Source organism: Lithobates pipiens, unplaced genomic scaffold (genome assembly GCF_037356315.1).
Source record: "Lithobates pipiens isolate NorthernLeopardFrog02 unplaced genomic scaffold, aLitPip1_a1.2 Scaffold_37, whole genome shotgun sequence".
NCBI lineage: Eukaryota > Metazoa > Chordata > Amphibia > Anura > Ranidae > Lithobates > Lithobates pipiens.
Genome location: NW_027507825.1, coordinates 5,171,279 through 5,183,921, shown reverse-complemented (window position 1 = coordinate 5,183,921; position 12,643 = coordinate 5,171,279). Strand labels below are relative to the sequence as shown.

Genomic DNA, 12,643 nt, shown 5'->3' with positions numbered 1-12,643 from the left:
TTAATGGTAGTTTGACATTCCAATGGACAGATCAGAGACTTTTGACACTTTTTTGGGACCATTGGCATTTATACAGCGATCAGTGGTATAAAAATGCACTGATTACTGTGTAAATGCCACTGGCAGGGAAGGGGTTAACACTAGGGGGCGATCAAGGGGTTAAATGTGTGTTCCCTCAGTATGTTCTAATTGTATGGGGATAGGATTGATTAGGAGAGGAGACATCATTTTTCCTACTTAGTAGGAACAAACGAGATGGCTCCTTTCCTCTGACAGAACAGGGATTTGTGTGTTTACACACACAAATCCTCGTACACACAAATCCCCGTGCTGGCACTCACGCATGCCCTCTAGTGTCTGAAAAAGGGTAGGACGTACCCGTACGGGATTTCGCCCAGGAGAGCCATTGTGCCGCAGCATATCTGCGTGACGTGGTAGAGAAGCGGTTAAAATAAACAGCATGGATTTCACAAATGCTGCCATCTTGTGGATAGAATTTGTATAACATTTACGGGACAGAAGGCATATCAGATGGGCCAAGTGGATCTAAACAGTGCGGCCATCCTGTTAATGAGTTGTATATCACATACAAAGGCAGAAGGCAGATCACAAGTTCTTACGTCTGTTATACATTGCATATTGTTTACCAAAACTATCCATAATAGTTACTTGATTACTAACAATCCATGCAAGCAATATACAGTATTGTAAAATATTCACACCGTAGTCCGGAAAAAACCCTAAACACAAAGATTTCTCCATATTGCGAAAATCCTCAGCATGCCAAAAACGTCAATCATAATTCTAATAAGTCTATTGATCCAATAGATGCAAACAAAGTGCTGGTATAAAAGCTCACACATTCAAAATGGACACATGTCATAGTTGCCACCCCAAGTGGATACCCACGGCACGCAACATCCACCTAGCAAATCATCAACACGCCATGGTTTCGCCACATAGGAGTAGATATTACTTTAAACTAAATATAAAGTATTGCATGTGAATACACAAACAAAAAATAACTTTATGTATACATTTTTTAAGGTGGTATTTAATAAGACATATGATTTCTTGCATCCTTATATACTATCTAAGTTCATCTATTGACAGGACTAGGTAATTTAGAGGAAGGGTTTAAAGCTTAGATGTTCATTAATTCCTGGTGGTTTTGTCGCCTCAAGTTGGAAAATCCTCTGAGTTTCCAGCTGAAGGAGACGTTTATCAATGTACCCACCTCTTGGGGACCCCTTGACATGCTCAAATGCAAAGAACTTCATATAATCCAAGTTAAAATTATGATAGAAGCCAATATGATGGCTAATGGCTGAGACCATTTACCCATTTTCAATTTCATGCACGTAATCTCTGATGCGTTTTCAGAAAGCTCTCTTTGTTTTTCCTATACAGAAGGCCTTGCAATGGCATTACATTTAATACACTACTCCTATTGTTTGACAATTCACAACATCCGTTGGAGTTCAGAATTGCCCATTTGGTAAGCAAATTGGTCTGCTTTTGCAAATCCAGTTGCAATAGTTACATTTCCCACAGCTAGAAGTGTCTCTCCATGGAATTGTGGAAACCCTGTCGTTTAGGTGACTATGAGTCAGGTGATCTCTTAAGAATTTTACCCAACGATAAGTTAATGGGGGCCTGTCACCAGTGTCAATGCAGGATTCTGGTCACTTGTGTGTGGTTTTGGGAGAAGTGAGTGATAATACGGGTAGATACATTTTTGTTTACAATGGGTATACATTCATGAGACCTTTGCTTTGTTCTATTAAAGATCTTCTTTAGCCATTTGTTTCTGTAACCTCTCCTCAAGAGACAATCTTGTAATTTCTTTGCCTGAGTATGGACATCCTCCTCCTTGCTACAATTTCTCTTTAATCTTAGATACTGGCCATATGGTATGCTGTATAGTCCAGGTGCCAACTCCTGATGAGGAGAATAATTACATTCATTCCTTTCTGGTAACATTCTTCTCCTCTTCTACAGATTGTCCTCTAATCACCTGAAAGACAGTTCCTGCCCCCATCTGGCATCTGTAATAAGAAATAACCAGACACTGAGGAGACTGAACCTGTCTGGGAACAATCTGGAGGGTCCTCATTTCAGGGTTCTGATGGAAGCTCTGACAACAAGCCGGATAGAGGAATTAGAGTGAGTATAACAGGACTGACTGAGACAATAATAGTCTGGGACAGTTTTATATCTAAACATAATAATAATAATAATAATGCGATTATATGGATTTTCCTTTTGTCTCAGTATACAACCAATGCCGGACTGTTATCTAATTCTTGGATTTTATCACAATCTGTTATCAGCCATGAAAGAGGCACTTCATAAAACCTACTTAAAAATCTGATATTCTCTTTGGTCTGGTAGCTAGTAAAATAGATGAGATTATAGGAGGACATACAGGGGGAATTAGATCTCACTGCAATCACCAATCGGAGCCTCCTGTCACCTGACTATTCTGATCAATCACTAGGAATGCTGATCCTGGCCTCACACAGTCTGCTGATAGCATTCATGCTCCATACACAAGGAGATTATAGCACAGTACGAGTCATGTCAGTGGTATTCTGTGCTCATCCTTTGTATGGATATATCACCATCTGTACACATGAATGATAATATTGGGGGGTCTAATCCAGTGGTGGCTGGTGCATAATTTTCTTAGGGGGTGGCCCATGTCTCCAACCCAACCAGCCTTCTCCCACCCAGCCAGTCACCCCCTTCCCCCAGCCAGCACCTCACCTCTCAATCGATCACCACTCTACTTTACCATCAGCCCTGCACTTACCATACCCAGGTTGTGGCTTTGGTGACTCCCCCCTCTGCATCTCCTCCAAAGTCTCGGCAGTTGCTTCTCCTCCTGGCTAATCAGGACTTAAGACTCGTGGCCAATGGGGTTTTAGGACTCCCGGCAAATCAGGTCTCAGGACCCGCATCCTGATTGTCCGGAAGGAGTATCAGGAAGACAATTGTGAATATTAATTCGCTAAAGTCACACAACTTGGTGGGCTCGGGATACAGTCCTCTGCGTCCCGAGCCCACCCTTTTTAAAGCCAATTAAAGCCTCAGGCTCTGATCATGTGCTTCAAAAAAATAAAAATAAACACCATTAAAATGTGTCCAGTGCCCTGCATGGAGATTAGGGACCGGGCACATGGATTAAGGGGCGGCGCCCCTGCTCCCCTAATGGAGAGGCTACCACTGGACTACTTCGTTATAAAATTTTTCTTATAAAATTCTATTTCCTGAAGTTTTATAAAGTGATCTGATATAAATTATCCCAATAAAGATAAATGAGTTCCACTCTTGTAGGGAATAGTTACATTTATTCCTGGGGAGAAATTAATTTTCTTCTGGTAACATTCTTCTCTTTTTCTACAGATTGTATGATACTCACCTGACAGACATTTCCTGCCCCCACCTGGCATCTGGAATAAGAAATAACCAGACACTGAGGACACTGATCCTGTCTGGGAACAATCTGGAGGGTCCTCATTTCAGGGATCTGATGGAAGCTCTGACAACAAGCCGGATAGAGGAATTACTGTGAGTATAACAGGACTGACTGAGACAATAATATTCTGGGACAGTTGATATCTAAAACACATAAATAATATATAAATAGGATGATGTAATCAAAACCCATCTTTAGACTCTATAAATATCCCATCATAGACTGTTTTTTTTATTTCTTATCACACTGTTATCAGCTATGAAATAACCCTTCACACTTATTAACTCTTTGGTGGGCTGCAAGATTGATTAGTAGTGGTGGTGGTGCTTAGTGAACCCCTTTACTGCCAACTCTGTTTGGTGGTGCAGTGAATAGATAAAAACAGATATGTGTGGCCATGGATTTGTTTTCAGTCATGCTGCAGAATGTATAGATTCCTATAGAATGGATGGAAGTGGCTTTACAGTCACCTGATCATTTATACTGTACATGTGTCTGGGCAGGTGATCAGTGACTTCACCCCCCTGTGAAACATCCCCCACATCCTGGCCCGGGGCTCACTCTGCTCCATTTTTAGAACTGGATCTTTGCAGACATACACCTAGAGGCCTAGAGGCGATTCAGTTCGCATTGTACGCTATATAAGTATTTCATTCATTCATTCAGACATACAGAATGGAGGAGAACATGTTGAGAGTGAACCCAGAAGTCCTCAGCTCAGAGCACTTTGGGGTTTAGAGCTGTGTTATGGGTTGTGTCAGGGAGATGCCTGGTCAATGAATTCCTTTGAGCTCATTTTAGCCAGTCCAAAATCATTTGTCTGTAACAATCGATATATACAGTGGTGTGAAAAAGTGTTTGCCCCCTTCCTCATTTCCTGTTCCTTTGCATGTTTGTCACACTTAAGTGTTTCGGAACATCAAACCAATTTAAACAATAGTCAAGGACAACACAAGTAAACACAAAATGCAATTTGTAAATGAAGGTGTTTATTATTAAAGGTGAAAAAAAATCCAAACCATCATGGCCCTGTGTGAAAAAGTGATTGCCCCCTAAACCTAATAACTGGTTGGGCCACCCTTAGCAGCAACAACTGCAACCAAGCGTTTGCGATAACGTGCAATGAGGCTTTTACAGCGTCCTGGAGGAATTTTGGCCCACTCATCTTTGCAGAATTGTCCTAATTCAGTTACATTAGAGGGTTTTCGAGCATGAACGGCCTTTTTAAGGTCATACCACAACATCTCAATAGGATTCAGGTCAGGACTTTGGCTAGGCCACTCCAAAGTCTTCATTTTGTTTTTCTTCAGCCATTCGGTGGTGGACTTGCTGGTGTGTTTAGGATCATTGTCCTGCTGCAGAACCCAAGTTCGTTTCAGCTTGAGTACACGAACAGATGGTCGGACATTCTCCTTCAGGATCTCTTGGTAGACAGCAGAATTCATAGTTCCTTTTATCACGGCAAGTCTTCCAGGTCCTGAAGCAGCAAAACAGCCCCAGACCATCACACTACCACCACCATATTTTACTGTTGGTATAATGTTCTTTTTATGAAATGCAGTGTTCCTTCTACGCCAGATATACTTGGACACACACCTTCCAAAGAGTTCCACTTTTGTCTCATCGGTCCACAGAATGTTGTCCCAAAAGTCTTGGGGATCATCAAGATGTGTTGTGGAGAAATTGAGACGAGCTTTGATGTTCTTTTTGCTCAGCAGTGGTTTTCTCCTTGGAACTCTGCCATGCAGGCCATTTTTGCCCAGTCTTTTCCTGATGGTGGAGGCATGAACGCTGACCTTAACTGAGGCAAGTGAGGCCTGCAGTTCCTTGGACGTTGTTGTGGGGTCTTTTGTGACCTCTTGGATGAGTCGTCGCTGCGCTCTTGGGGTAATTTTGGGCGGCCGGCCACTCCTGGGAAGGTTCACCACTGTTCCATGTCTTCGCCATTTGTGGATAATGGCTCTCACTGTGGTTCGCTGGATTCCCAAAGCTTTGGAAATGGCTTTATAACCCTTTCCAGACTGATAGATCTCAATGACTTTCTTTCTCAATTGTTCCTGAATTTCTTTGGGTCTCGGCATGATGTGTAGCTTTTAAGGATCTTCTGGTGGACCTTACTGTGTCAAGCAGCTCCTATTTAAGTGATGCCTTGATTGTGAACAGGTGTGGCAATAATCAGGCCTGGGTGTGGCTAGAGAAATTGAACTCAGGTGTGGACAACCACAGTTATAGTATGTTTTAACAAGGGGGGCAATCACTTTTTCACACAGGGCCATGATGGTTTGGATTTTTTTTCACCTTTAATAATAAACACCTTCATTTACAAATTGCATTTTGTGTTTACTTGTGTTGTCCTTGACTATTGTTTAAATTGGTTTGATGTTCCGAAACACTTAAGTGTGACAAACATGCAAAGGAACAGGAAATGAGGAAGGGGGCAAACACTTTTTCACACCACTGTATATATATTTTGTACATAGTGTGTGTGTGTGTGTGTGTGTGTGTATATATAATGAAGTCATTTCCATAAATCATTAAATCATTTCTTCCCGTAGACAAAATAACCACTGAACCAATCAGACAATAGTCTGAGTTTTGCGGAATTCAGCGGTTATTCCCCTGCAGAAGGAATAAGCATCAAACTACACAAAATGGTACGCCACTATAGCCCAAGAACAGAAAATGAAAAAAAAATAATAATAATAATAACTTGAATGGTTAAGTTGTCAGGGGGAGAGAGCGAGTAAGTTACCAAAATAAATATAGAAATAGGCTTATCAATCTAAGCAAGCAAATCAGCACAAGATAAACTATAATTACCATTTTAAAAATGTCTGCTGGCATAAAATGGTCGCTACCAGACTCTTCTAAGATAGCTGCCAATTACTGGTTGTAGTTGCCTTCCCAAAATTGGTCCAGATATGCTGGAGCTGTGTCCTGGTGTCACTGAGGTGCCAGATGATGGGACGTCTCAGAGCATCTTTCTGATGTTCAGATGATGCTCATAAAAATGTTACTAAGACCAGCCTTAAAAGTGGGGCGTTCTTTTGATTGGTGAATTTGCTTAGCTACTTGTTGACCAGCTGCCGTCCTAATACAGCGCCAGGTTGGCTCTACTGGGCAAATTGCCGTAGCTGTACAGTGGCCCTTTAAATAGCCTTAGCAGGCAGGCATCCGCCACGTGACATAGAAACAAATCTCTAGGATACATTTAACCCCTCTCCTATCCAGCTACACAGTGAGCGAGCGGCACTCACAGGCATGCAGTCACCAGTTCTGCTCCATCCCCTGCTCCCTCATTGGCAGGAGGAGATTGCCAACATAAGCTGCTGCTGGAGTTACACACCATCTGCTCACACACATTTTGTGTGTCACTGCAATGGCGGCTTGCATTCCTGAGGGGCTCCCTTGATTATCCAGTATCTTGCCTGGCCTTTTCTTGGGGGGTGTTGCCAATGGCCCTGTATTAACTGGTGGCAATAATTACTATAAAGGGAGGAACTCACTAGTATCCATCCCTTATTTGCCATATGTCTCACTTATCTCTGGCTTTTTGAAATGGCCATCCATCTCCCCATTCAGTTGTTGATCGTTTGTGACATTGATCTTCTACATTTAATTACACCACTCGACAGGACTACCCGACCCCTCTGCAGCTGCCCTGCACTCTGTTTGTTCTGTTTTTAGGTGCGAATCTATACTTCACATTATGCATCATTCCATCATTATGCACCAGAAGAAGCACAAGGTGCGTAACATGTAGAGAAAGATCAAGTTTACATCACTGCAATATAACCGCACTCTTGGATTCACTGCTACAATGAAAGAATTCCCTCTTTTCTCAGTTTCCATGTAGTTGCAAGTTGGAAATATACAGTTGCATTAGCCATTAGTTGATCTATCAATTTAGATTTTAATATATATGTTTTTTCTGTTCTGTTCATATAATAAAACTATATTTTTGTACTTTTTGTCTGGTTGTGCCTAAAAAGTCCAAGCTCTTCTCATCCAAAATTCTGTTTAATCTGAATGGGACGCGGCACTTTGTATTCATGTAGCATCCACAGGAAAACTCTATGAGTGATCCTAAGGTTGATACATTCTGCTGTTTCTCCTGAGTAAGGGGATACCACATGTGTGAGACTTTTTGGGAGCCTAGCTGTACTGGCCGGAAAAAAGTCAGTTAATTTTGAACGTGACTCCAGGTAGACGGGACTAGCTGGGGAAGTCAATGTCACCGCCTCCATCGGCGAGATTGACACCTCGCGAGCCCCGTCACCTGGTATGGATTTTAAGGGGAACCCCCATGCCAAAAAAACAGCGTGGGGGTCCCCCCAAAGTCCACACCAGACCCTTATCTGAGCACGCAGCCCAGCCGGTCAGGAAAGGGGGTGGAGATGAGCAAGCGCCCCCCCTCCTGAACTGTACTAGTCTGCATGCCCTCAACATGGGGGGTGCTTTGGGGAAGGGGGGCCCTGTGGCCCCCCACCCCAAAGCACCTTGTCCCCATGTTGCTGAGGACAAGGACCTCTTCCCGACAACCCTGGCCATTGGTTGTCGGGGTCTGCGGGTGGGGGGTTTATCAGAATTTGGGAGCCCCCTTTAATAAGTGGGGCCCCAGATCCCGGCCCCCACCCTATGTGAATGAGTATGAGGTACATCGTACCCCTACCCATCCACCTGGGGGAAAAAGTGTCAATAAAAAAAACACAACACAGGTTTTTAAAGTAGTTAATTAGACAGCTCCCGGGGTCTTCTTCCGACTTAGGGGGTCTTCTCACCGGGCTCCTCCGCTATCTTCTGCTCTTTTACTGCTCTTTTACTAGCGGAGGAGACTGGCTTTCTCATTCGTCATCGTCGCCAACCGGGGGTCTTCTTCCGACTTCGGGGGTCTTCTTCCAACTTCAGGGGTCTTCTTCTGACTTCTCCCGCTCTTTGGTTCTTCTGCCGGGGACCTGCACTATCTTCTTCCAGCTCTTTTACTAGTGTTGGCCCGGTCTTCTCGTTCGTCGCTGTCACAGTCGCCTTCTTCTTCTTCTTCTTCTTCTTCTTCTTCTTCACTTCTTCCGCTGTTGACACAACGCACTCTCCGGCCGTAATGTCAGGGACGCGTTGCGCAGCTACTTATATAGGCATAAGGGGGATGCTGGGACTGTGACATCATAAGGGGCGGGGTCACCATGTGACATCACCCAGTGTCCCCACCCCTGGAAGAAGATAGCGGAGGACCCCGGCAGAAGAACCGAAGAGCGGGAGAAGTCGGAAGAAGACCCCCGGTTGGCAACGAACGAGAAAGCCAGGCTTCTCCACTAGTAAAAGAGCGCTAAATGAGCAGAAGATAGCGGAGGAGCCTTGCGAGAAGACCCCTGAAGTCGGAAGAAGACCCCCGGAGCTGTCTAATAAAAGACTTTAAAAACCTGTGTTGTGGTTTTTTTATTGACACTTTTTCCCCCAGGTGAATGTGTAGGGGTACGATGTACCCCATACTCATTCACATAGGGTGGGGGGCCGGGGATATGGGGCCCCCATTAAAAGGGGCTCCCAGATTCTGATAAGCCCCCCGCCCACAGACCCTGACAACCAACGACCAGGGTTGTTGGGAAGAGACCCTTGTCCTCATCAACATGGGAACAAGGACCGGCCGGGCTGCGTGCTCGCATAGGGGTCTGGTATGGACTTTGGGGGGACCCCCACGCCGTTTTTTCAGCATAGGGGTTCCCCTTAAAATCCATACCAGGCGATGGGCTCGCAAGGTGTCAATCTCGCTGATGGAGGCGGCGACATTGACTTCCTTCGCTAGTCCTGTCTACCTGGAGTCATGTTCAAAATGAATGGAATTTACTCCATGTGTGGGCAACTCCGTTCATTTGAAAAGTCCAGCGGACTAGCACACAGGGTCTGGTATGGACTTTGGGGGGACCCCCGCGCCGTTTTTTCAGCGTAGGGGTTCCCCTTAAAATCCATACCAGGCGACGGGGCACGCGAGGTGTCAATCTCGCCAATGGAGGCGGCGACATTGACTTCCTTCGCTAGTCCTGTGTACCTGGAGTCACGTTCAAAATGAATGGAATTTACTCCGTGTGTGGGCAACTCCGTTCATTTGAAAAGTCCGGCAGACTAGCACACAGGTGGGTGGATTGTCCACCGGACTGCCGAGTCCGGCGGACAATTTTGAGTCAAGATTTCTTTCTAAGTCCGCCAGACTTTTGGGAACAAAAAGTCCGCTGGAGCCCAAACATGGGCGAATTGTCCGCCGGATAGTCCGACCGTGTGTATGCGGCATAAGGGCGTAAAATGGTGATTTCACTTCCTCACTATCTATCACAGTTTCGGAGGCCATGAAATGACAAGATAGCATTTGGGAAAGAAGACACTTCAAGCTATTTGCTGAGAGGCATGTTGAGTCCATGGAATATATTTTACCACAAGTTTTGGGAATTTTTTTTTTCTTTTTACACAAAGTTATCACTAAATTATATATTGTTCAAACATGCCATGGTTATATGCGGAATTACACCCCAAAATACATTCTGCTGCTTCCCCTGAGTATGGGGATGCCACATCCCCACACTCAGGAGAAGCAGTCTAACCGCGTACAGGACCCCAAAAACCAATCACAGCCTTCAGGCTTTCTAAGGATGTACATTTTTGATTTCACTCCTCACTATAGCAGTTTCTGAGGCCATGAAACGCCCAGATAGCACAACCCAAGTTATTTTCTGACAGGCATTTTGAGTATTGAGATCTCGCTTTTTGTCACAAAGGTTTGAAAATTGAAAAAAAAATAAACATTTTTCTTTTCTTTCTTCATTTTCAAATATAAATGAGATCTGCAAAATACTCACCATGCCTCTTGTGTATGCTCCATCGGCCTTTTGCTGGCGGAATTTCCAGCAAAAGATTGAGAGCAGGTTCTCTATTTTTCCGATCGTCTGTAGCAATTCTGACACGCAAAATTCCTATGCATGCTCGGAAACAATTTGATGCATGCTCGGAAGCATTGAACTTAATTTTCTCGGCTCGTCGTAGTGTTGTACGTCACCGCGTTCTTGACGGTCGAAAGTCCAGAGAACTTTTGTGTGACCGTGTATATGCAAGCCAAGCTTGAGCGAAATTGCACTTGTGTGTGCGGGGCATTAGGCCTTTAGAAAGCCTGAAGGGGGTGATTGGTTTTTGGGGGCCCGTACGCGGCTAAGCTCCCAAAAAGTCTCACACATGTAGTATCCCCAATACTTAGGATAAACAGCAGAATGTATTTTGGGGTATAATTCCACATATAACCATGCCATGTTTGAACAATATATCATTTAGTGACAACTTTGTGCAAAAAAAAAAAAGTGTAATGTTCCCGAAACTTGTTGAAAAATATTCCATGGACTCAACATGCCTATCAGCAAATAGCTTGGGGTGTCTACTTTCCAAAAAGGGGTCATTTGGGGGGGGGGTTTGAACTGTCCTGGCATGCACAACATTTATAAGCTTATGTCACACATCACGCACTCTTCTAACCACTTGAAGAAAAAGCCCTTTCTGACACTTTTTGTTTACATGAAAAAATATAATTTTTTTGCAAGAAAATTACATTAAAGCACAGGCCCTACAGATTAAAATGGTGAGTGTTGCAAAAAATTTTTGACATAATATTTGCGCAGCGATTTTTCAAACGCAATTTTTTGGGAAAAAACACTTATTTACAATTTAATGCACTAAAACGCACTATATTGCCCAAATGTTTGACGAAATAAAAAATGATGATCATATGCCCAGTACATGGATACCAAACACGACATGCTTTAAAATTGCACACAAATATGCAGCGGCGACAGACTACATACATTTTTAAAAGCCTTTACAGGTTACCATTTTAGATCCACAGAGGATATCTACTGCTAAAATGACTGCCCTCGATTTGATCTTTGCGGTGATACCTCACATGCATGCTGTAATTGCTGTTTAGATATGACACCAAACCGATGCTTGCGTTCACCTCTGTGCGTGAGCATGAGGGGACAGGGGTGATTTTTTTTTATTATTATTTATTTTGCTTTTTTATTATATTTTTAAACTGTTCCTTTCATTTTTTTTTTTTTTTTTTTTTATAATTTTTATTGTTCTCTCAAGGAATGTAAATATCCCCTGTGACAGCAATAGGTAGTGACAGGTACTCTTTTTTGAAAAAAAGGGGGTCTATTAGACCCAAGATCGGTGTGATAAAATGCTTTGCCAATTCCCCAATGGCTCTGTTTATATCCGGCGAAACCTAAGTCATGAAATGCTTATAGCTTCCAGTTTCTTAGGCCATAGAGAGGATTGGTACCATTCTGGTCTCTGATCAGTTCTATGGTCAGCTGGTGGAACCACTGGTTGCATTCTCGTGTTCCCTCTTGGGACAGGAGAGCCGAGAAAACCATGGAAGATGGTGGGAGGAGAGGACATTCCCTCCCACTGCTTGTAAAAGCAGTTTAAAGGCTAATTAGCCACTAGGATTGCTTTTACATAAAAGCTGACCACTGGCTGAAAAGAATGATACCAAGATGATACCTAAACCTGCAGGCATCATTCTGGTATAACCAAATCAGTAAGGCCAGAGTATGCTGTTAAAAGCCTTATTGATGGCAAGGCTCAATAGAAGGACCTGCCTTTTGTGTAGATTAGCGTCTTGGAGAAGATTCAGGCTCAAGTGAATATTATCTGTGATATCTCTATTTGGAATGAATCCTGATTTGTCAGAAGAGGTCAGAGTCTGAACAATGTTAGCCAGTCTATCAGCCAGAGCAGGACAAAAGATTTTAAGATCATTGTTAATGGCCGATATCGGTCTGTAGTTTTGTGGGAGTGAATGGTCCTTAAGGGGTTTGGATAGTAGGGACATGTTGGCCAGGGTCATTTCATTCGGAAAATGGTCTCCATTAAGAATTTTATTGAACATAGTGGTTAAGCATGGAATTAAGATAGAGGCGTACTGCTTGTAGTAACTGGCAGTAAACCCATCTGGGCCTGGAGCTACCGAGCATTTTAGGGATTTGATTACACCAATCAGTTCTTCCTCTGTAAAGGGTGCATTGAGGGATTCTACTTGAGAGGTTGATAAGGAGGGTAAAGGAAGAGAGCTTTTCCAGTCTTCTAAAGCTTGGGATGGGAAGGAGGGTGGGTGGGTGGGTA

General features: G+C 43.6%; 1 protein-coding gene across 4 annotated transcripts in view; it reads left to right on the top strand.

Annotated features, from left to right (window-relative positions):
• Nucleotides 1–12,643, top strand: part of LOC143956503 (NACHT, LRR and PYD domains-containing protein 3-like) — a 202,852-nt gene that overhangs the window by 153,727 nt on the left and 36,482 nt on the right. For 3 of the 4 annotated variants that reach the window (XM_077466705.1, XM_077466702.1, XM_077466703.1), the window contains 2 exons: nucleotides 2,002–2,166; nucleotides 3,409–3,573. In XM_077466705.1, coding sequence (XP_077322831.1) covers nucleotides 2,002–2,166; nucleotides 3,409–3,573 — 330 coding nt within the window. The remainder of the gene's footprint in view (nucleotides 1–2,001; nucleotides 2,167–3,408; nucleotides 3,574–12,643) is intronic. The other variant, XM_077466704.1, reaches the window with a different exon arrangement.